This window comes from Aquarana catesbeiana, linkage group LG03, assembly GCF_042186555.1.
Source record: "Aquarana catesbeiana isolate 2022-GZ linkage group LG03, ASM4218655v1, whole genome shotgun sequence".
Taxonomy (NCBI): Eukaryota; Metazoa; Chordata; class Amphibia; order Anura; family Ranidae; genus Aquarana; species Aquarana catesbeiana.
The window spans coordinates 275523030-275546926 of NC_133326.1; the positions used below are offsets into that span (position 1 = coordinate 275523030).

Sequence of the window (23897 nt, forward strand, 5' to 3'; positions counted from 1 at the left end):
AGCTTAAAGCTCAAGATTCCGTGGATGGCCTGGCGGATGAGTCTGCTTCCAAGCAATCTGGACAAGAAGATATCCAGTTGGTGTCTGCCTCTCAATCACAGAGGCTTTTGATCCTGGCTCTTACCAAAATGGTTCTTTCTACCTTTAAGTTGCCTCTTGCAGAGGTTACTGAGCCTCCCTGGTCCTCCTTGGGATCCCCGAGGCCTCTTCAGGCCGCCCAGGATTTCCCCTTACACCCACTTTTGGAACAAGCGGTGTATGCTTATTGGGAACATCCTGACAGGATTTTTGGTCTTCCTAAGAGGTTTTCCCTTTTATAGCCCATGGATGAAAAGTTTAAGTGGAGCATGCCAGCCGCAGATGCAGCAGTCTCTTCCTTGAACAAGAACTTGACTTGTCCGGTAGATAACGCACAGGGCTTGAAAGACCCTATTGACAAGAAACTGGAGTCATTATTAAAGGCTTCCTTTTCTTTGGCCAGTTCAGCTCTTCAACCGGCTGTTGCAGCAATTGGTATCTGCCAGTCCATAAAGGATCAGATCAGACGGCCTGACAGGCCTAACCAGGAGGTTGATCTGCAATAAGGCAGATATGCCTCGAGTGCTGTTTTTTGCTGGTATGTATGACGAAAAAATCCTACGTTCTTTTTCATACATCATGGGACAGAGTTAGGCTAATCATTACCTGCTGGGACGTCCCAGAGCAATAGCCTTAAGGGGAGGGAGACATCCTACCAAACAATAGCCATCAGACTTTATACGGCAGCCCCCCAATTTGTTTAGGGGGGGTCTCCCATGTGCTTTTTTGCAAACTCCAAACTGTTTGTTGTTTTTTTGTTGTTTGTTTTTTATCTTTTAAGCGTGCAAACTGGACAGATAAATGTAGACCATGAACATGTCTTTGTTGACCTATTCTCTTGGAACAATTACAGTTGATGCCCACAGCCTTATGTTTATTGTGGATGCTCTAGAGCAGTGGTCTCCATACTGTGGCCCTTTGGCCCTTGTGGCACTTTTCCTCCCACTGAAATGGGGCATTGTTGCTCTCACTGACACCAATGGTGCAGCACTATTTCTCCCATTAATATCAATAATGGGGCACTCTTCTTCCCACTGATACCAGCAATGGGGCACTATTCCTCCCCCCAATACTAGTGGTGGGGCACTATTCCTCCCCCCCCAATACTAGTGGTGGGGCACTATTCCTCCCCCCCAATACCAGTGGTGGGACACTATTCCTCCCCCCAATACCAGTGGTGGGGCACTATTCCTCCCATCGATACCTGTGATGGGGCACTATTCCTCCTCCCACTGACCACAGGTGCTATGTCATTTTTTTTACACCCACTGACCACCAAGCCTGAAGCATTGTTCACTCTTACTGAAGCTAGGCTTGGGACATGTTATACCCCCACTGGCCACAATCCAGCCCCCCTACAGTCCAAAGAAAAGTCTCTAGAATGTGTCTTATATCTGTGCACATGGATTTTGCAGGATTCTGTGGTTGAAAGCTTGGTCTGCTGAACTTGGTCGTGGAAGGCACCTTTTCTGCATGCCTTTTGATAGTGAAAACCTGTTTGGAGAATCCCATCATAAATTCATTAAGAAAGTCACGAGGGGAAAGGTGCTCCTACCCCAAAAAAAAAATAAGCCTAACTTTCCTACCCCCACAGCTGCTGCTTTTGCTCAGCGAAAGGGGCACTCACCTTAGAGGGTAACTCCACTTTCAAGGGGAAAAAAATAGCAAATAAAGGAAAAACTATATAGCAAGTACAATTGCAGCACAAATCATATTGTAATTGAATATTATTACAAATTACATTTCCTTTTCAATCTGCAGCTCTATAATTTTCTGTGACATGCAATATGGCTACCTGGAGGTGTTATGTACATAGAATGCTCCCTCAGAAACCTAATTTCCTGCTTGCCTTATTGGCTCACTGATTTTCCCAGAAGTCTGCACTAAGATACAAGTCAGATTTGTGGCATTCCCTGCAGCAAAAATGTCATTTTTGATGAGATAATCACAATAGGAACAGGTCTAAAGGGATGCAGGCCCAGCAGCTTTCATCATTATTGATAATTATGAAAACGCTCCCATTAGACACACTTTCCCACATGGGCACAGAGGAACAAACCGGGTTGTCTTCAGAATAACAAAAGGTAGGAATCTGCAACAAAGTTTGTTAAAATCCTTGCAATGTACATATATCACCCAGGTGGACAGTTTTTTTTTTTTTTCTTAACAAAAGTGAAGTTGCGTTTTAAGCATCAGCTTTAAAACCAAGGCTCTTCACTTTATTTTATTTTAAGCTCTGGCCCAATAAGTCCATCAAGCCTACCCAGAAGCCTTCCCTACAACTGAGTGGGGGTCGTTTATTGGCGTTTGCGCCAGTCTGGATCTGAGAGGTCCCAGACCTCTGGGTCCAATCTATTAGTAATAAACAGAATGCCTATCTCATATCCCCATTTTCCCTATACACCAACGCTTTCTATAGTTTGCTTTTGGAGACCAGCACTTCTAATTTATAGCACTGCCATTCTGGCTTCCTTCTGCCTTCCGAGTGTTTACAAAAGTCCTTGACCTGCTTCTTGTTCCTCTGTGGACTCTGCATCCATGTCACAGGATAATTGGCTGACTTTTTACTAAAGTGCTCCTCCACCACAACATTGTAAACCAGTATCCAAAAGACTATTCAGTTTCTTCAAACCTTTGGCTGGTTAAGGAACAATTCAAAATCTACTCTCCGGCCCTCACACTGTGTGGAGTACCTAGGTCTGATCTTGGACACTCATTGATCCAAAATGCAGGCCTTAGTTTGCTTCTGTTTGAGGGTTCTGGACCTAATGGTATCCTACTTTTGATGCGGTTCCCTTTGCCCAGTTTCACTCCAGAACATACAGCTCAACATTCTCACCTCTTAGAACAGACAGATCCATCCTCTGGACTATCTTATGCATCTATCCAGCCAGACAGTTCTCTCATTGCATGGTGAATCTCTTTTTTCACCTGGAGATTCTGCCAATAACATGGTTCCGGGCCTAGGATGAAAATACTCACTGCACTGTATCTATGGAGGAGCAGCGTTGTCCCCCTAGGCTGTTTAATTTGGACTACAAACACCTCCCAAATAGAGTAATACTGTTTGTAATTGTAAGCTACAGCTAAGAAAGCTGGTAAGATTGAGTATTTTTACTGTACTTGCAGAAAATGTACTTAGCCTTACAAAAAAAATTGAATGCTGCCGCTACATGTAAAATATTGCAGCTTTCAAGCCCTTTTATTTTTGTTTGTGTTTAGACATACTTAATACTTTACTATTCACTAAGGTCCAAAATGCATCATCTGACACTTTTGCCTGCATTCTGAAGCTCCAGTAAATTATTTTGGATAGTGAACGTTCATCTGCCCTAATGAATACAGCATGCTTTAGACATCAGTTTGAGACACTTGAGTTGATTCAGAATCTATTATGAGTGCATTTGTCCTGCTGTTTTCCTGCATTTGTATATTTTATTTTTTCCAGTCCATAAAATTTAACAGATAAATATGTATAGTGCATTAAAAGTGCAAAAACATATTGGGGTGAATTTGGGAGTCTCAACTATACTTCAATTTGCTCCCATTCTAACTACCCTGTAAAGGCTAGATGCTTATACCTACCTATGCTGAGAGCACTCTGGTCCGGTCACATGTTCTCTCCAGTGGCAGCTTCGGTGAAAAGGAGAGATCACACACAGACAATGGCTGTAATGCCTATGTGGGTATGTCACCGACAGGCTTATTTACTCTTTTGTCAATTGTCCCTCCTCTGAGACCCTGAAGCTGGTGCTTGGAGCCGATCATTTGACCAGACCAGAGCACCCTCTGCATAGGTAAGCATCGTTCCTAACAGGGTAGTAGAACAGGCTTAGAATGGGGTGGGATCAAGTTTAAGAATAGTTAGGATTTGACTGGACTTCTACTTTAATCCCTCCTGTTAATGTGTTGTGGCAAATTCCTGAGGCTTTTGCAACACTTCTGATTCTGGCAACGACAAATTCAAAATAAAATACCGACGGTTTGTCTCTTACGATAGTGGAACTAATTAAGATCAACTCTCTTTTTGTGTACAGAGAGAGAAACTGGCGTAGACATATTTTGCGAGATTCTCACGTGCATTCGCATGCACAAAATTCAAGTGAAAGTTCTCTAGCCAGGTACATGAATTTAGTGCATATTGCACCACTTTTAGAATCCATGAGAGACAATTTCACATAGTCTGCCTGTGCCAGCCTTTATTCCAGGAATTATGTTTAAGTTTGTTCACTGCAGAGGTTGGAGTCAGAGCTGTAAGTCTGTGCAATGTAAAGAGAGATTTTATTTTCCTTTTATTAACCAAGTGTTATGTGTTGGAAGGGTGTTTTTCTGGGGTAGAGTTTATAAATTTTTCATTTATCACAGGCAATGTTTGCATTACTTGGATTTGTCGTGAATATTGGACAGTGCATTGAAAAATACTTGTCGTATCTTTCAAGTTCACTTTAACTTGAGGTTTTTAAAGTGTCATTAAACCCAGACTATGACAAACACTCATTACATGCTATATAAAGGAGTGTGCATACTCACAAAGTTATTAAAGCATTTGTTTTGTGTAGAGTGAAATATACCTGGTTGATACCTTCAGCTGCCCCTCCCATCTTCTCTGTGTCCCCATTGCAGGTTGAGATTGTCTACACCAGGTGATGTCCTCTCTACAGAGCATGCTCATATTTCAGTTACCTTCTAAGCTCTTCATTTCCACCTTTTTCTCATCTGTGCAGCCCACAAGACTATACAGTCACACATGTGGGCATATACACAGTGGTAAATGGCACTCTCCTCCCCTCCCTCCCCTATGTCTTTCTGTTGCTAAACACTATAGGGGAGGGATTTATTGTGCTGATGTGATTACATTCACTAAAACTCACAAAAAGCTATGTTTTAATATAAGTCCGTATTAAATATATCAGATGTAATTTGCTAATACCTGTAAAGTGAAAAAAGAGCCTTGGATGCATCTGAATAAAATGAAAGTTCATATCAATGATCTTTGTCTCAGTCTACACCATATTAATTCACATATTAATTTTTTTAGTCTTGTGACTAGAAATCACCAATCAGGGCTGGCCAGACAGACTCACACTGTAGAGAGAGCATACATCAGCAGGGTAATAGAAGACCCTCCTAAGGATCTTTCCCTGTAAATGCCAAAGAGGAGGGAAAGATTATGTGACAACAGTGCTGCAGGAGTAACGTACTTAGATGTTTAAAAAAAAAATACAGTGGCATGATATGATTTATAAATGAATTATGACAATTAAGACTTCTCTGTTTAGTATCACTTTAGTGGTACAGCATCTAAGGCTATTATCTTTTCCTCATTACTTGGTTTGTTACTAACCCAGAGCAAGCAATGGTATATCGGGGTCAGATCACCTGATGTGCACATCCCTCATCTTGGCAAGTGATTTACTAATTAATAAAGCGAAGATAAAGGTCACCGCGCCAAACCTTTTAACTCCCAAAAATGTCAGAAATTCTATATTTCTATCTCATCCCAGTATCACTTGGTTTCACTTGAATGCTTGTTTTGACAGGCATGCCCTATTTTTCTGCTGAAATCCTTTTGCAAAAAATGTGTATTATCCAATGACGTCTTGACTGATTGCTAATTATTTATGCAATTTTTGCCAATTAGAACAGTCTGTGTCCCCTTGGGAAGTTGAAAGACTAGGAAGAGAGAGGCAATGTCTTTACAGAGAGAACGTGGAATCCCTATTGGAAAATTTCCTCTCACCTCATATTTAATGGCAATTATAGCATTTTGATATCCTATCATATTCTGTCCTCGTCATAATGGTTGTCAGGAAGAATAGAAAGGGAGAATTATTCCAGCAGGGGACACAAACGGTTATAGATGAACTTTAATGAGCATTTTCCTAATGAACAATCAGAAGTTGGTATAATGGGCAGTACATATGGTTGTTCGTCAAGCTTTTGGACTGGACTGCAATAGACTTTGCAATTGCTGGTTGCTCTTCTTCCCCCAACTTAGTGTAAGTAAAACAAAAAAATATACATGTTGTAGCTTACCACAAATTTTAAATGGTTTCAATTATAGTAATTTTAAAATGACTTTTCCCTTTATTTTCACCTGGGGATTCTTTCAGGTACATGCTTTCAGTCATTAGGGTGACAGTGCTCACTTGCTGTACTGTATCTATGTAGCAGCAGTATTGTCACCCTGGGGCAGGACTAGAATAAACCTCCCAATTTCTTCTCTTCCATATAACATAGGAGGGAAGTGTTCTGTAGTAATCAGAGATGGCTGGGGAGAAATTTTGATTGTGTCGCCCTACTTAAGTGTTTTTCCTTTGTTGGAGAGGTTTGCAAAAAATCTTCCATTAAAAACTCTTTGAAAAATCTACCGGATTAAAAAAAAAAAAAAAAGCAGTAGCGCAATGCACAACCCGAGAGCACAAGACGTTATCAGCTCAAAAGATTTCTGGTAGCATAATAATTTTTTTTGTACTTCTAGAATTGATATACCATACGGCTTTCAATCGTATTGTTAACCGATCAAAAGTGAACAAATACAAGAAGTTCACTGGTAGTGTTTACATTTACTTTATTAAAATAAAGTTATGTCAAACACGATTTTGTATTCTGTGAATTTTTTAAACAATTTTTTTTATCTTTCTTTGCAGCTATACAAGGATCAGGGGTCATTTTTAGGACTGTGGAAGTGACACTACACAAAGAAGGCAACACCTTCGGATTTGTAATACGAGGTAAGTCACAACTGTCTAATATTCTGTAAGTCAGAACAATAAAAAGCTGAAGGAAAAATATTATCCTGTATAAACCTTTTAGATATTTTATTTAGCATTTCTAAAGGGCTTTAAAATAACAGTAGCTGGAGTCAGATTTAGGGCCCTTTCACACTGGGGCGGTTTGCAGGCGCTATCGCGCTAATAAAAGCTCCTACAAACCGACCCGAAACAGCCGTTGCTGTGTCTCCAGTGTGAAAGCCCCGAGGGCTTTCACACTGGACGCAGGGGTGTAACTACCACCATAGCGACCCATGCGGGCGCTATGGGGCCTGCAGCCAAGTGGGGCCCAGTGAGGATGAGAGCACCACCGGCACAATCTCCCAGCCAGGGGAAGAGAGAGGAGAGGAAGAGGCAAGCTGTGACCTGTGCCCCATACAGCGTGACCTGTGCCCAATACAGCCGGTCTGCCTGTGCCCCATACAGCCTCACCTGTGCAGAGGAAGAGGCAAGCCACCCGGATCAGCAGACAGCTGAATTGCCCGATGTAATAGCTTTCATTAGAACTTCCAGTGTTCCCGGGGCTCACATCACATAGCTCCACCTCTTGGCCCGGCGCCTTTGATAGACAGAACGCCAATCCAATGCAGGACGTGTGACGTCATCAAAGGCGTCAGGCCAAGAGGTGGGGCTATGTGACGATGAGCCCCGGGAAGACGGGAAATTCAAATGAAAGCTATTACAGCGGGCAATCCCGCTCTCTGCTGATCCGGGTGGCTTGCCTCTTCCTCTGCGCAGGTGAGGCTGTATGGGGCACAGGCAATGCTGTATTGGGCACAGGCAATGCTGTATTGGGCACAGATCACGCTGCATGGGGAACAGGTCATGCTGCATGGGGAACAGGTCATGCTGCATGGGGAACAGGTCATGCTGCATGGGGAACAGGTCATGCTGCATGGGGAACAGGTCACGCTGCATGGGGCACAGGTCACGCTGCATGGGGCACAGGTCACGCTGCATTGACACTAGGGCAGCTGTGGAGGGGGGCTGTTTGCAGGGGGGCCCCATACAACATTTTGCTATGGGGCCCTGCTATTTCTAGTTACGCCCCTGCACTGGAGCGGTGCGCTAGCAGGACGGGAAAAAAAGTCCTGCTAGCAGCATCTTCGGAGCGGTGAAGAAGCGGAGTATATACCGCTCCTGCCCATTGAAATCAATGGAACAGCGTAGCTATACCGCCGGCAAAGCGCCTCTGCAGAGGCGCTTTGCGGTGGTTTTTAACCCTTTCTCGGCCGCTAGCGGGGGGGGTTTTACTGCATACCGATGGTAAAGCGATGCTTACAATAGCGGCGCTTTACCGCTGACCCCGCCCCAGTGTGAAAGGGCCCTTAGGGTTGCACTGATACCACTTTTTTAAGACCGAGTACAAGTACCGATACCTTTTTCTTTATTGTACATCATAGGACACAGAGCCTCAAGTAATTACTTGGTGGGTTATGGGCCTACCTTCAGGTGTTGACACTGGTATAACCAATACAGGAAGTTGACTCCCCTATATAACCCCTCCTCCTTCCAGGAGTCCACAGTTTTTTCGCCAGTGTCTAAGGTGTTGGTCACGAGTAAAGATGTGCTCTGAGGAGCTCCAGGGAGGGATCCATGCTGGATTTAAAAAAACCTCCACAACCGGATCCATCCTTGCCACTGAGGCCATAAGATGGTACCTGGGCCTCGCATTGAAGAACGAGGTTTTGCCTGTAAGCTTCTCTTTGAGAGCTGGACCCTAGGAACCAGGACGCTTTTTGGTTTTTCATATTACCTAAAGTTGTTCCTGAGGGGTGCTATACAGGTCCAAAGGAGCGGAACCCCTATTAAAAGGGCCCCAGTCTTTGAAGGTTTAACTACGCTGCCCGCCGTGATGGGTGAAAGTTGGATCTGTGTGTTAAATCAGCAGTATCCTGCAGCGAGAATAAGGTAAGGGGAGAAGCCTAGGAACTGTAAAAAGTCCACCTATGCCTTTTTCTCCAAAAAATACATATATATATATATATATATATATATATATATATGTATAACTGTATGCCTTAAAATGTCTCCTCTAGAGGGAGTATATTACACTTACCTAGTACGATGCTTTTTCAGCAGCTCTGTGTCTGGCTATAGCAGCGGGTGTGGTCCCTGCAGCCAAAGGGGAGTTCTTAATTGAACAGATGGTGTTCCTCTTCTGAGGGATCTAAAGGGGTTACAGCAGTAGTTTATCAACATACAAAACCAGCCATTTGCATTTTTTTGTATAAAGTCTTCCTTTAAAACTAGGAGCTTAACAAACACTGCTGATAAAAATTCCCCTCCCCCTCCCCTCTCCTCCTGGGGAGGTGCGGTAACAGCTGACACTTATGTGTAATCAGGTTCTCACCTGAGGTTTAACACAGACGCTCTCAGTTCATATGCTGAAGACAGAAGTCTGTCACACTAAGGCTCGATTCACACCTATGCATGTTGCTTTTGAGCGTTTTTGGAGGGTTTTTTTTCATGCTTGGCACGTTTTTGAGCAGCGTTTTTGCCGCGTTTTTGCCGCGATTTGCGTTTTGCGTTTTTTTTTTTTCATTTTTTTTTACAGTCTTCAAAAAAAATTACAAAAAAAAAAAAAAAAAAAACGGCAAAAACGCACCAAAAACGCTGCAAAAACGGTGCACTTGCGTTTTTGATGCTTGTCCATTGAAATCCATTACATGCAAAACGCTGCTTTTTGCATGAAAAAAGTCCCCGACCCTTTCCAAAAACGCAGAGATACAAAAAAGCATTGATGTGAACATGTTCCATAGGAACCCATGTTAAAAAATTCCCATGCATTTCTGCAAAATGCAAAATGCATCAAAAAACGCGCTAGTGTGAATGGAGCCTAAGAGACACAGGAGCGCTGGGCATGTAAAGGTGTGTAAACAGGCATTTCCAGCACAGGAAATATTATGGTACTCAGCATCAAAGGCTGATCCTTATGGTGACATTGTTTTCTTTTGCTAAAACTATTGTTCAGCAAATACCATAATTTGTTAAAGTGCCTCTGCTGTTGTGCTTAGCACATTTGATTTCCAGTGTACCATAAAGGTACCAAGGATTCCACCCCCAGGCGCTGGGAACTCCAGTCATGCCTCCACACTGTCATCCTCTCCGGAGATACCTGACATGGCAAGCCAGGGTGAATCATTGGAAGCAATTGGTGGTGCAACTGCTTCTCACACTTCAGCCCCTGTGTATGTGACTGAAGATGCATCTCCTCTGCCCTGTTGGGCTTAGAAGGAAGATTAGTGGCTTTAATCGCATTCTCCATCCAAGAGGATAGGAAGCATGTTAGATCCAAGGGAACAGTGGGCACAGGATGAGGTTTTATCCTCAGGTGATCACGGGGAAAAACAAGCCAAATTTTCCTCTGTGGAGGAAACAACAGTTGATGAACCTTATGCAACCTCACAATCTGACAGATTGATGGTACAAACTCTTACAGAGATGGTTCATTCCACTTTTTATACTACTCCTAACAAAGTAAGCTGAAAGTCCAGGTCCCTTCTTTGGTTTTTAAAAAAAAAAAAAAAAAAAAACCTTTTACAGCGCTTATTTATGCTGAATAGAAAAGAATTTCTCGGTTCTCTATCATGGAGGAAAAATTCAGAAAGGTTGGAAAGTACCAGCAGTAGACGCTGCGATTTCCACCATCAATAATAAAGATGTGGGACCTCTTCCTCATGTTGGCTCCTTGTGACCTTGGACAAGTCACTTAAATGGATTCCTTCCCCTGCGCAGGGGCAGCTGCCTCTAGGCAGCGGTGACGACCTCCACTGTCAGACTCTAGGGCATGATTTCCAAGAAATACTGTTCAGATCTGTGCGACTTCAAGGTAGTCCCTGCACTACTTTGGTACCACTTTGATGCGACTTGAGGTCCATAAACCTCTAGAATACACAGGCATTGTTTCCTGTCGCATCAAAATCGCGCCCCAACGTATTCTCGGCGGCAAAAGATCACGGTAAAATCACGCAACTTTGGGGTTGCAGTAGTGGAAATTGAGCCTAAGAGGAGAAAATATTCAGCCCCTGTATACATGATTGAAGATGCGTTTTTCCTCCGCCCTGCAGGGCCTAGAAGAAAAATTAGTGACTTTAATCGCATCCGCTATCCAAGGATGGGAAGCATGTTAGATCCCCCACTTGAGATCCCTTATTAAGGGAACAGTGGGTAGAGGATGAAGGATTACCCTCAGGTAATCGGGAAGAAAGGCAAACCGAGTACTACTCTGCAGAGGAGACAACTAGAGTTAAACTTTTTTTCAGCCTCGCAATCTGAGAAATTGCTGGTACAAACCTCTTGCAGAGATGATTTGTGCCTCTTTCAAGCTAACTCTAGTAGAGTCAGCTGATCTGTTTTTTCTTAGGTTCCTTGGAACCTTCACTGCCTTTTTCATGCGTTTCCTGTACATGTACAGAGCCACGCAGAAATTCAACAGATCCATTCTAGATCTAAAAGAATCTAAATCAGTTCCTGAAGATCCGCTCCTTCGATGGAGTCGATCAAGTCAGTAGTTTCTATCCTGCAAGGAGGAAAACTTCTGGCGCCTATCGGCATCAGGGATGCATATCTGCATGTCCATATATTTCCCGCTCACCAAATGTTTCTGTGGTTCGAAGTAGAACAGCAGCATTTCAGTTTATAGCCTTGCCCTTCAGGCTAGCTACAGCACCTCGAGTGTTCACAAAGGTGCTAGCCCCACCTGTAGCCAGGTCAAGGGCACAGGGCTTAAACAGTCTTGGCATACCTAGACGATCTATTGCTAATAGACCAATCGCTGTTCGGAGTAAGGTGTATGCATTACAACCAGTTACCTGGAAAGGTCTGGGTTGCGTTCTCACCCGAGTAAAGTCTCCATTAAAATCGCTAAAAAAGGACTGCAGTATTTGGGTCTGATCATAGATACAGCCCAGAAAAAGGGTCGTCTTGCCCAGAAAGAGAAAAAAAAAAACACAACTCCATAAAAGAGTTGGGGCGGATGGTCAGGTCAAAAGGAGGTCCCTCCATTCGCCTTTGCATGAGGTTGTTAAAAAGGATGGTGGCTTCATTCGAAGCAGTTCCCTTTGCCCAGTTCCATTCGAGAATGTTGCAGAACAGTATTCTATTTGCTTGGAACAAAACGATCCAAGCTTTGGACTTGCCAATGCGGCTGTCCCCAAGGCTGCCCCAAAGCCTCAATTGGTTACTAAAGAATGTCCTAAAGGGTAAATCCTTCAGACCACTTATCTGGTAAGTGGTAATGATAGAAGACAACTGTCCAAGGACAGTGTTCAAGTACCGAAAGAGCCTTGCCCAGCAACATCCTAGAGATTCGGGCAGTGCGTCTGGCTCTAAAAGCCTGGACTTCCAGGTTAAGGGATTGTTCCAACAGGATCCAGTCCGTCAATGCCATGGCTGTGGCCTATATCAATCACCAAAAGGGGCACCAAGAATCTCTCAGTGCAGAGAGAAGTGAACCATATTCTAACTTGGGCAGAAAGAAATATTCCGTGCCCATCGGCAGTCTTCATTCCGGGAATAGAAAATTGGCACGCGCACTACATGTGCCGCCAGCAGATTATTCCCAGGCGAATGGTCTATTCACCCCGACATGTTTCCGGCTGTTTGTCAAGGATGGGGGACTCCGGATGTAGATCTTCTAGCATCCAGTGCAACATAAAGTTAGTCAATTTTGTGTCCACAACAAAGGATCCATTCGCATGGAGAACAGATGCGTTGGTGATACTGTGGGATCAGCTTTTACTGATCTATGCATTTCCCCCTATTCAGTTGCTGCCTCGACTTCTTTGCAGGATCAAGCTGGAAAGAAAACCGGTAATTCTGGCAGCACCAGCATGGCCCAGAAGGTCATGGTATGCAGAGGTCGTAAAGATGGCAGTGAAGCATCTGTGGTCCCTTCCACTAAGGCCAGACCTGCTCTCACAGGGGCCAATATTCCATCCTACTTTACGAATGCTAAATTTAACGGCCTGGCTATTGAGACCCACATTCTGAAAAGACGTGGGCTTTCCAGGGCAGTTATTTCTACTTTAATGCTAGGAAGCCAGCTTCTAGAGCTATATATGTAGCGTCTGGAAAGCTTATGTTTCCTGGTGTAAATCCAAGGGTTGGAACCCTCGGAGATATATTAGAGGCAGAATTCTTGCCTTTCTACAAGTAGGCGTAGAGATGAAGTTGTCCCTGAGTACTATTAAGGGCCAAGTCTCAGCCTTACCAATTTTATTTCAAAGACCACTTGCTACGCATTCGTTAGTCCGGGGTTTCATGCAAGGAGTGATGCGGATTAATCTGCCAGTTAAATCACCCTTAAGCCCTTGGGACTTGAATTTATTTTTGTCAGTGTTACAAAAACCGCCATTGGAACCATTACAGCATGTTCCCTTAGTCCTTCTGACTAGGAAGCTGATATTTTTGGTTGCTATATCCTCAGCGGGGAGGGTTTCAGAATTGGCTGCTCTTTCCTGTAAAGAGCCTTATTTGATTATCCATGAGGACAGAGTGGTGTTACGCCCTCGTCCGGGCTTTTTGCCAAAAGTGTTTTCAGGCTTTCATCTGAAGATATTGTCCTGCCATCGTTTTTTCCAAAACCATGTTCCAAGGTAGAAAAGTCACTGCATTGTCTTGATGTGGTGAGAGCAGTGATGATCTATTTAAAGAAAACTGCTCAGATTCGTAAGACTGATGTCTTATTTATTCTGCCAGAGGGTCCTAAAAAAGGACAGGCAGTGTCAAAATCCACTGTGGCTAAGTGGATTCGGCAAATTATAATTCGACCTTATGATTTAAAGGGAAAGATTCCCCCTTTTCAAGTTCTCTACCAGAGCGGTTGGTGCTTCTTGGGCAGTGCGTCACCAGGCCTCCATGTCTCAGATCTGCAAGGCCGTGACTTGGTCTTCAGTGCATACATTTACAAAATTTTATCAAGTAGATGTAAAATGGAATGAGGATAACGCCTTCGGGCGCAGTGTGCTGCAAGCAGCAGTATAATTCCTCAAGGTCTGGGGGTGCCCTATGGGTTGTGTCTCCCTCCCCTCAAGTAGCATTGCTATGGGACATCCCACCAAGTAATTACTTGAGGCTCTGTGTCCTATGATGTACGATAAAGAAAATAGGATTTTTAAAACAGCTTACCTGTAAAATCCTTTTCTTGGAGTACTTCATAGGACACAGAGCTCCCGCCCCTCTGTTTTATGATGTGAGAGTATATTGCTTATATTGGCTACAAAAACTGAGGACTCCTGGAAGGAGGAGGGGTTATAAAGGGGAGTCAACTTCCTGTATATACTGTTATACCAGAGTCAACACCTGAAGGTAGGCACATAACCCACCAAGTAATTACTTGAGGCTCTGTGTCCTATGATGTACTCCAAGAAAAAGATTTTACAGGTAAGCTGTTTTAAAAATCCTATTTTTAATGCCATGTGACAGTGGCACTAATATGCAGCACTGATAGATGGCACTGATGAGGCATGGACTGTGTCAGTAGTTTATTTTTTTTGACAATTTTATTTTTTACAATTTAAAGTGGTTGTATGGCCTTTTTTTTTTTTTTAACTTTTACCTACAGGTAAGCCTTTAATAAGGCTTACCTGTAGGTAAAAAAAATATCTCCTAAACCTGTACGGTTTAGGAGATATTCCCCTTGCTATGATGTAATCGCGGCTCCAGCCACTCACAGCGCTGGAACCGCGATACCCGGAAGACACGCCAAGGCAACATGTCAGCTCCCTCGGCGTGGACCAGGTAAGATACCGACGCCTCATTCTAAGGTAAGTATTTCATAATGAGCTAGTATGCGGTGCATACTAGCTCATTATGCCCTTATGCCCTTTTGCTTTACAGGTGTCAGTTGTTGTGTGTTTTTTTTTTTTTACAATTTAATCTTTTATTATTTATTTATTTTATTTATTTAGCAGCCCTGTTGGGGGAGGGGGGGGGGGTCTTTGGTGCGATATCAGGGGTCTAAACAGACCCCTGACATCTCCCCTTTGAGACAGGGAAAGGGACTGAGGACACAGATTCCCCAGTCCCTTTCTCTGCAGCCTCAGCTGCACTGAAAATGAGTGGGGACGACGGCTCCTCTCCATTCATAAACTGAAGCATCGTAAAAACAGTATACAATGCTCAGTTATGAATGGACAGAGTCGGTGATTACCGACTCTGCATTTGGAAAAGAAAGGGGCCGGTAAATTACATATCCTGATAGTTCTGAGGGGGCCGGAGCAGGACCCGGAGGAGGACGGGGACCGGAGGAGGACCCGCGGAGCACATCACAGAGCTGGTCCAGGGTCTGCAGGGATGCCAACAATAATATTGCGATCCGCCCAGATGCCTGACAACTCCCTCCCACAGTCCAGTGAGCGCAGGAGGGGTAGACCATACAGCGGAGACTAACAGTCCCTGCTATGTGTTCAGTTTTTTTTGTTTTGTTTAATTCCTGCACTTTTCTTTTAATGATGTAATATTACAGTGTTACATTAATTTGTGTGCCTTTTATATGCCTAGAGCTCAGGTTTAAGGTTTTTAGAGAATAAACATGTAGCATTGCAAATTAAACTAGTGCCCTTTTATCCTGGAGTTGGGCTTTTAACCAATTGACCTCTGAAAGATTTACCCCCCTTATGACCAGGCCATTTTTTGCGATACGGCAATGCATTACTTTAACTGACAATTGCGCGGGTCCTGCAACGTTGTAACCAAATAAGAGTTGTCATTTTTTTTCCCACAAATAGAGCTTTCTTTTGGTGGTATTTGATCACCACTGCGTTTTTTTAATTTTTGTGCTATAAACAAAAAAGACTGACAATTTTGAAAAATATAAACAAATTTTACTTTAAAACATTCAATTAAAAAAATTTAAAAATCAAATTTCTTCATAAGTTTAGACCAATATGCATTCTGCTACATGTTTTAGGTAAAAGAAAAATCCCAGTTAACGTATATTGATTGGTTTACGCAAACATGTCTAAAAAAAATGGGATGTATTTATGGAATTTTTATTTATTCTTTTCATACTAGTAATGTCTGAGATGGGCGACTTATAGTAGGACTACGATATAGTATAGGACTTATAGATAGGACTACGATATTGCGGCAGAAAATTGGACACTAACTGACACTTTGCGGGAACCAGTGACACGAATACAGTGATCCGTGCTAAAAATGTGCACGGTCACTGTACTAATGACACTGGCTGGGAAGGGGTTAAACATCTAGGGCGATCAAAGGGTTAACTATGTGCCTAGCCAGTGTTTTTGTGTTCACTGTGTACTGCTTTGCAGAGACACAAGATCCTACCTCCCCCCTCCCCTGTCAGAACTGACATAAGCCTTGTTTACATATCTCAGCTCTCTTGTGTTTTACTAACAATCGGCAGGTGCCAGAGGACATCGAGTCCCCGGGACCTGCATGTCAGCTTCTGCTGCGACTCATCACAGTAGAAGTGGCCCGCAATTGGTGCGCACTCCCCCCCCCCCCCCACAAGTGAAAGTGCAATATCATGTATATTTACGTGATCCTGTAACAGTAAAAGTGCTATAGGGCGGTCAGCAAGTGGTTAATAGGCTTGTTTGTCTTTGCATTTCCTGTCTATAGATATTGTATTCCATGCACAAAACTTACACAAACCGAGTAAGCGATGCCATTTAATGTATGGAATATACCTGGATCCAGGGACTCCTTGGGTGCATAGAAAATTGTTTTGCTATCCTGTCGTGTATGCGCACTTATGGTTGAAGCAACTTGATATTGTTAGGTTCATGACAGGTCTTCTTAAAATGTTTCCTGTGTTAAAAAATTAAGTTAGCTTGTAAAAGCTTAGGGGCTGGATAGAATCCATTACCATTGTAATTTCCACATATTTTTTCCCGTTTTTCCTTGTTTGCTCCTCAAAGGTATTTTAACATGATGTTAAATTACATTTTGCTCAATTATTTGCCAACACATGATGAAAGACTGAATATTCTTTGAATGTTCTAAGCTTGTTTTCTGTGGCCTGTTTTGCAGCCTTTCATCACATACTAGATTGTAAAATCCATACCCTTGAGGCTGTTGATGTAGACGCTAAACTTTTACATTATTTAAGGGATATTTATCAAGCTAGTTACCAACAAAATAAGGCACATATCTAATGCAAATCAGTTTACTACTCGCTTACCAAAATATTTGTGGTTTTGTGTGCATTTGTGACCCCCTGTGTCTGCAGTCCTGAGCATTGAAAGACCTGTGGCAGATTTACACTTGTGTTGATATTTTTTTGATAAAGCAGACGTACACCGTAGATTTTAATTAAAGAAGTAGTACTACAACTTAAAATCGTTTTTGAATCCCCTAGGGAACCAAGTCTGGGCACATGGTCTTGTTCAGATCCTTGCTGTGGTTGTGCAATAAAAGAACATCATTATTTCAGTTTGTGTTTTCTATTCAGATTAATGTGCCTATATAATAATAATTAACGAATTAATTACAAACCGCGCTCCTTTTAAAGTGCAATGCAGAATTATGCTCTATTGTGAAACAAAACCATAAAAATAATCAAATATTACCAGTGATAATAACTAACAACTGAGTGAAAACAATGTACATGAATGGTGGAACAAAACAAATGAAAGCAACTAATTAAAAACTAAATTGGATTCCAAAAAATATAGATCCAAAAAACAGGTGTTCAGGAAATGTTCAAACAATAGTGGAAACTTCTTGGGTAACTCAAAACTTCTGGGTGAGTCTTCCTTGGGTTCAGCAAAGCATCAGATATCAGTATTCCGCCACCATCACCAGCCACACAGCCTACTCACCAGATTGAAGTGACTCCCATGACAGGAGTCAAACACACTTAAAGAACTGCCAAAGAAACTTCTCGCGATCACAGCTTTGTTGAGGCGCTGTACCTCAGGTGCCTGTAGGTAACAGTAGCTGCATACAAACGAACTTCCCAAATAGAGATGGATCAATGGGACCATAAGTGCCATGAATGGGGAGAAATTGAATGGAAAATCCCCATGATAAAGTATGCCAAAAATTTATTAGGCTAAAAACAAGTTTAAAACCGCATCACCCACATGAGGGTTCGTGCGGACAGAAAAACAAGTAAACTGCGTTGCGAGTGGAAGTGGCGTGTCACGTTCGTTATGTCCGACCGGTTTCGTCAGTGCGTTCTGACGTCATCAGGGATCATATTAATGGGCATGCCGCCTCCTTAAATTCATATTTCAATCAAAGCCATCCAATCCGGTCGCATCCCGCCTTACAGAAGGATTTACTAAAATTGAAAAATAAATTAAAAGAAACACTGCCATCTTGTGGCCAACAAGCAGAATACAGTTGTGAAATAGTTACAACGTCCAAACTAAATAAATGTTAATAAATACAATTAAAAATATAGTGATGAAAAATTAATTTTAAATAGGTTAAATGAAAAATTAAATGAAAAAATTTAACAAAAATACATAATAAAAAGAAATGCGAAGAGATGGGACCGGAATGGATTGCCCCTTCACAATCTCTATAAAAATAGAAGTCAGTAATTCGACAGATAGCAATTTAGATCAATGTCGACATTAGTACCTGCCGGAGTGAGTGTATTCAATCGATAGATCTTTTCCGTTTCATTTTTAATTTTCATTGATTAATCTCACTGACATTTATTGATTTCCATTTGCGCGAGTTGGTAGTTTCCACCATTTCCCAATTCTTAATGTGCCTATGCTCAGATAATTCAGAACAGGATCATGGGCACGTTACTCTGCGTCTCTGATCACGAAGTCCAGACATACAAAACTACAATACATAAGAACACATGCAAGAAGTGCAAAGCAGATTGGCATCTGCTACCTCTGTCTGTATGTTGCAACTTCACTTTAATTTCCCCTTTTATGTCTATTCAGCCAGCTTCACATATTTACCCCCTACTTCTCTCCTGCTAGACTCTATGGGGTTGATTCATTGCAAGTACTTTGGAAGTGCAGTCCCTTTAGATCTGAGGGTAAGATCTGCAATGAGGGGAAGCTCTGCTGATTTCTATCATCCAATCATGTGCAAACAAAAATGCTGTTTATTTTCCTTGCATGTCCCCCTCAGATTTACAGCGACTGCACTTCCAAGTTCATTTGCCTTTAGTAAATAAACCCCCGTCTGTTTGCTGACTTCTCACACTCTACCTTCCTTCTGTCAGGGGTCTGTGTTGATCTCACACACCTCCTCTCCTTCTGTCTTGTATAGGCTCTGTGTCTCCTGGTTGGCTTCATGCAGAGAGCACACCCTCAGCTCTGATGTCACTTCTGCCATCTTCAGCAGCAGCAGGCACATTAGTGAATACACTGAATGAGCAGTGCTGGAACTTATATTTCCTCACATCACACTTTCTTTGTCACAGACAGAATTATGTCAATAAAAAACAAGGAGCCCTGTGCTGACAGGCTTTCTCTTCCCGTGCCATAGTGAATGACAACGCTGTCTCCAGAGATCCCCCGCTGCCAAAGACCAGAGCTATTACTTATTATACAGTAGATCCAGACTCCTTGCTAGAGTGTGGTCGAACAGCTGTGGGTCAGATTGTATGACCACGCTGTTCAACAACTACAGCACAGATTTTGACGGGACCAAGTGCAGTGTGTCCCCTGGGGGAGTTCAAAGGCGAGATTAGGTTGAAGTGATACTACTTGTTTAAATATTTGCATATGGCGGTCTAGTGGCCATCAATGTGACCACACTTTATTTTTATTTTGCCCATAATTATTTACTAATGTTTGTGTCAGGTCATGATTTTTACAGAAAACGTATGATATATTCTGTTTAATGGTTCATAAAGTGATTTTGTCCTGACTTTATTGAATAGATACTAGAGAGAGCTCATAGTGGCTTTGCGATGATCATGCATTATACCCATCCATCTACTCCCCAGCCTGACGAACAGAATCTGTTAAAGCAAGGTGTCCAACCTGTGGCCGCATGTTGCCCAAGACCACTATGAATGCGGCCCAACACAAAATCGTAAACTAAAAATGTTGATTTTTTTTTTTTCTTCCTTTCAATGATTTTTATTAAAGATTTAAGCATACTATACAAACAGAAAACCAATGTGTTCTGAAAAAGCATATATTACAGCCTAAGTGCAAATGACAAATAAACAAGGCTTCGAAATGCCAAATATTGTCTTTGCTTTGTTTTTGTTAAAAATGCATTTACACTTAGCAGACTCATGCAGCTGAAGAAAAGTTTGACATTGTCTTTTTACTGGACTTTTATTACATATTTATTAAGTTTTATTTTCCCAAAGAAAAATATCCCACTCTTCACAATCGCATTTTATTCAGGTCATCAGTTTTCAGCAGTTTTCAGCAGCACCTAGCAACAATTTTCAAGGATGAAGCATACAAAAGGCAAAATTAGAACCAAAATATCTGATGAACACCTTCAGAATCCATTGAGAATTGCTACTACATACATCAAACCAGATATTGATGTGTCAGTATATCAAAACATAGGTACATAGGTGGTAGGTACATTATCTATATCCGTGATTGTTAACTTGCGATCTGCCTGACTTTTTCTGCTCATCAGTTATCCTTATTGTTAGTGTATTTTATGTGCTCTCCAAGACAATCCCTCTTCATCCAATATGGCCGAGGAAAGTCAAAAGGTTGGACAGGAAAGGAATAGAGGAAAAAGATTTCGACGGCTGCACACCTATGCGATGCAAATAAAGCTTATTTATTGGAAAAAACAGCAATAAAAACAGGCACAATAAGCATGTTGGCAGGGGAAAAAAAAGTTGATGCAACTACAGGTTAATACGCGCTTTGTCAAAACCATACCGAACACAACCACCTTTTTTTCATTAATTAGGTCAACTACATCTGGTAAGCTGACACCCATTTCATGAGCACTTTTGAGTGTTATCCCTAGGTGGTGAAGGTGTTCCTCTGTTCGTTTGAATACAAGATCCAGGCACAAGATTAATTCACATACGGACTTTTATGGATAAACGTTTTATGTTTGTTTTATATGAAATGTTTTATGGTACACTATGGGACACATATGACCATTAGTCTATTGTTGTTTGCACAATACTGGTTATTAATACCATTGGATTATCTAGGCACAATACTCATTTAACAGTTATTGGTGTCTTGGTTTCATTTAGGCAGGCTGGTGTACAGTGTTTTTTTCACTTTTTAGAATTATACATTTTTTATAATTTATTGTAAGTTTATATACAACATTTTTATTATTATTATTACGTCACTTTATCATTAGCGCTCCTCACAAATCTTTTTCCAAATATACACTTATTGCGTTTTTTTTGTTTTTTTTTACCAAACATATGTAGAATACATATTGGCCTAAACTGATTTTTTTTTTAGATGTTTACTATAGCAAAAAGTAAAAAAAAATATTTTTTTTTTTTCAAAATTGTCGCTATTTTTGTTTATAGCACAAAAAATAAAAACTGCAGAGGTGATCAAATACCACCAAAAGAAAGCTCTATTTGTGGGAAAAAAAGGACATGAATTTTGTTTAGGTACAACGTCACATGACGGCGCAATTGTCAGTTAAATCGAAGCAGTGCCGTATCGCAAAAAAAAATGATTGAAGTGCAATATTTCTATTATTACATTGTTATATAAAATAAAATAGTTCAACTCACCATAATGCAGAATCAGTGGGTGCCCTGAGCGTGTCACTTGCCAACGTCACCTGCCTTCAGATATGGATTGTCACTGCGTCAGCTGTCACCAGATGCGGATTGTCACTTGCCACATGTTGCGGATTGTCACTTGCCACTACGTCACTTGCCACGAAGTCACACATTGCGGATTGTCACTTGCGGATTGTCACTTGCCACGATGTCACACATTAAGGATTGTCACTTGCCACAACGCCACCTGCCACACATTAAGGATTGTCAATTGCCACGACGCGACCTGCCACACATTGTGGATTGTCACTTGCCACGACGACACCTGCCACACATTGCGGATTGTCGCTTGCCACAATGTCGCACATTGCGGATTGTCATTTGCCACAACGCTACTTGCCACACGTTGCGGATTGTCACTTGCCACGACGTCACCTGCCACACGTAGCGGATTGTCACTTGTCACATCACCTGCCACACATTGCGGATTGTCACTTGCCATGACGTCACCTGCCACACGTTGCAGATTGTCACTTGCCACGACATCACCTGCCACACGTAGCAGATTGTCACTTGCCACGTCACCTGCCACACATTGTGGATTGTCACTTGCCATGAAGTCACCTGCCACACGTTGCAGATTGTCACTTGCCACGACGTCACCTGCCACACATAGCGGATTGCCACTTGCTGCGTCCCAGAGTAAAGGCAAAATATTGCAAAATATTTTACAGCGCACACATACAAGAATGACATTTCCTACAGGGCTAGTTAAAAACACCTGAACACCTGAACATATTCAAAAAATACGGGGGTTTGGTCACACTATATGGTCATATAGTGCTAAGCCCACTTACTGCGACAAAGTACCCCGAATTAGTGGGTCCTACACTAGTAATAGAATGGAAGATCCTCTGTCTCAACCATGGGAGCTGAACTCCTCTATGTGGGAGAACTGAAAGGGATACATCCTAATCACTGGTGGCCACTAAATAGGAGGTAATGAGGAGGGGGAGGGGTGCTCCAGCCCAAAAACCTGGTCAGGGCCTATTACAACATACAAGTACATATTTGGGGGGCACACCATACAATGCATTTAAATTCAAGATGGTGCTGCTGTAAGACCTATAAACAGTGCAAAATATTTTACAGCGCACACATACAAGAATGACATTTCCTACAGGGCTAGTTAAAAACACCTGAACACCTGAACATATTCAAAAAATACGGGGGTTTGGTCACACTATATGGTCATATAGTGCTAAGCCCACTTACTGCGACAAAGTACCCCGAATTAGTGGGTCCTACACTAGTAATAGAATGGAAGATCCTCTGTCTCAACCATGGGAGCTGAACTCCTCTATGTGGGAGAACTGAAAGGGATACATCCTAATCACTGGTGGCCACTAAATAGGAGGTAATGAGGAGGGGGAGGGGTGCTCCAGCCCAAAAACCTGGTCAGGGCCTATTACAACATACAAGTACATATTTGGGGGGCACACCATACAATGCATTTAAATTCAAGATGGTGCTGCTGTAAGACCTATAAACAGTGCAAAATATTTTACAGCGCACACATACAAGAATGACATTTCCTACAGGGCTAGTTAAAAACACCTGAACACCTGAACATATTCAAAAAATACGGGGGTTTGGTCACACTATATGGTCATATAGTGCTAAGCCCACTTACTGCGACAAAGTACCCCGAATTAGTGGGTCCTACACTAGTAATAGAATGGAAGATCCTCTGTCTCAACCATGGGAGCTGAACTCCTCTATGTGGGAGAACTGAAAGGGATACATCCTAATCACTGGTGGCCACTAAATAGGAGGTAATGAGGAGGGGGAGGGGTGCTCCAGCCCAAAAACCTGGTCAGGGCCTATTACAACATACAAGTACATATTTGGGGGGCACACCATACAATGCATTTAAATTCAAGATGGTGCTGCTGTAAGACCTATAAACAGTGCAAAATATTTTACAGCGCACACATACAAGAATGACATTTCCTACAGGGCTAGTTAAAAACACCTGAACACCTGAACATATTCAAAAAATACGGGGGTTTGGTCACACTATATGGTCATATAGTGCTAAGCCCACTTACTGCGACAAAGTACCCCGAATTAGTGGGTCCTACACTAGTAATAGAATGGAAGATCCTCTGTCTCAACCATGGGAGCTGAACTCCTCTATGTGGGAGAACTGAAAGGGATACATCCTAATCACTGGTGGCCACTAAATAGGAGGTAATGAGGAGGGGGAGGGGTGCTCCAGCCCAAAAACCTGGTCAGGGCCTATTACAACATACAAGTACATATTTGGGGGGCACACCATACAATGCATTTAAATTCAAGATGGTGCTGCTGTAAGACCTATAAACAGTGCAAAATATTTTACAGCG

The 23897-nt window shown here is 42.3% G+C and overlaps 1 protein-coding gene across 10 annotated transcripts in view; it reads left to right on the top strand.

Moving 5' to 3' along the window:
- Positions 1–23897, top strand: part of GRIP1 (glutamate receptor interacting protein 1) — a 900266-nt gene that overhangs the window by 655818 nt on the left and 220551 nt on the right. For all 10 annotated transcript variants that reach the window (XM_073620100.1, XM_073620096.1, XM_073620097.1 and 7 more), the window contains exon 5: positions 6729–6812. In XM_073620100.1, coding sequence (XP_073476201.1) covers positions 6729–6812 — 84 coding nt within the window. The remainder of the gene's footprint in view (positions 1–6728; positions 6813–23897) is intronic.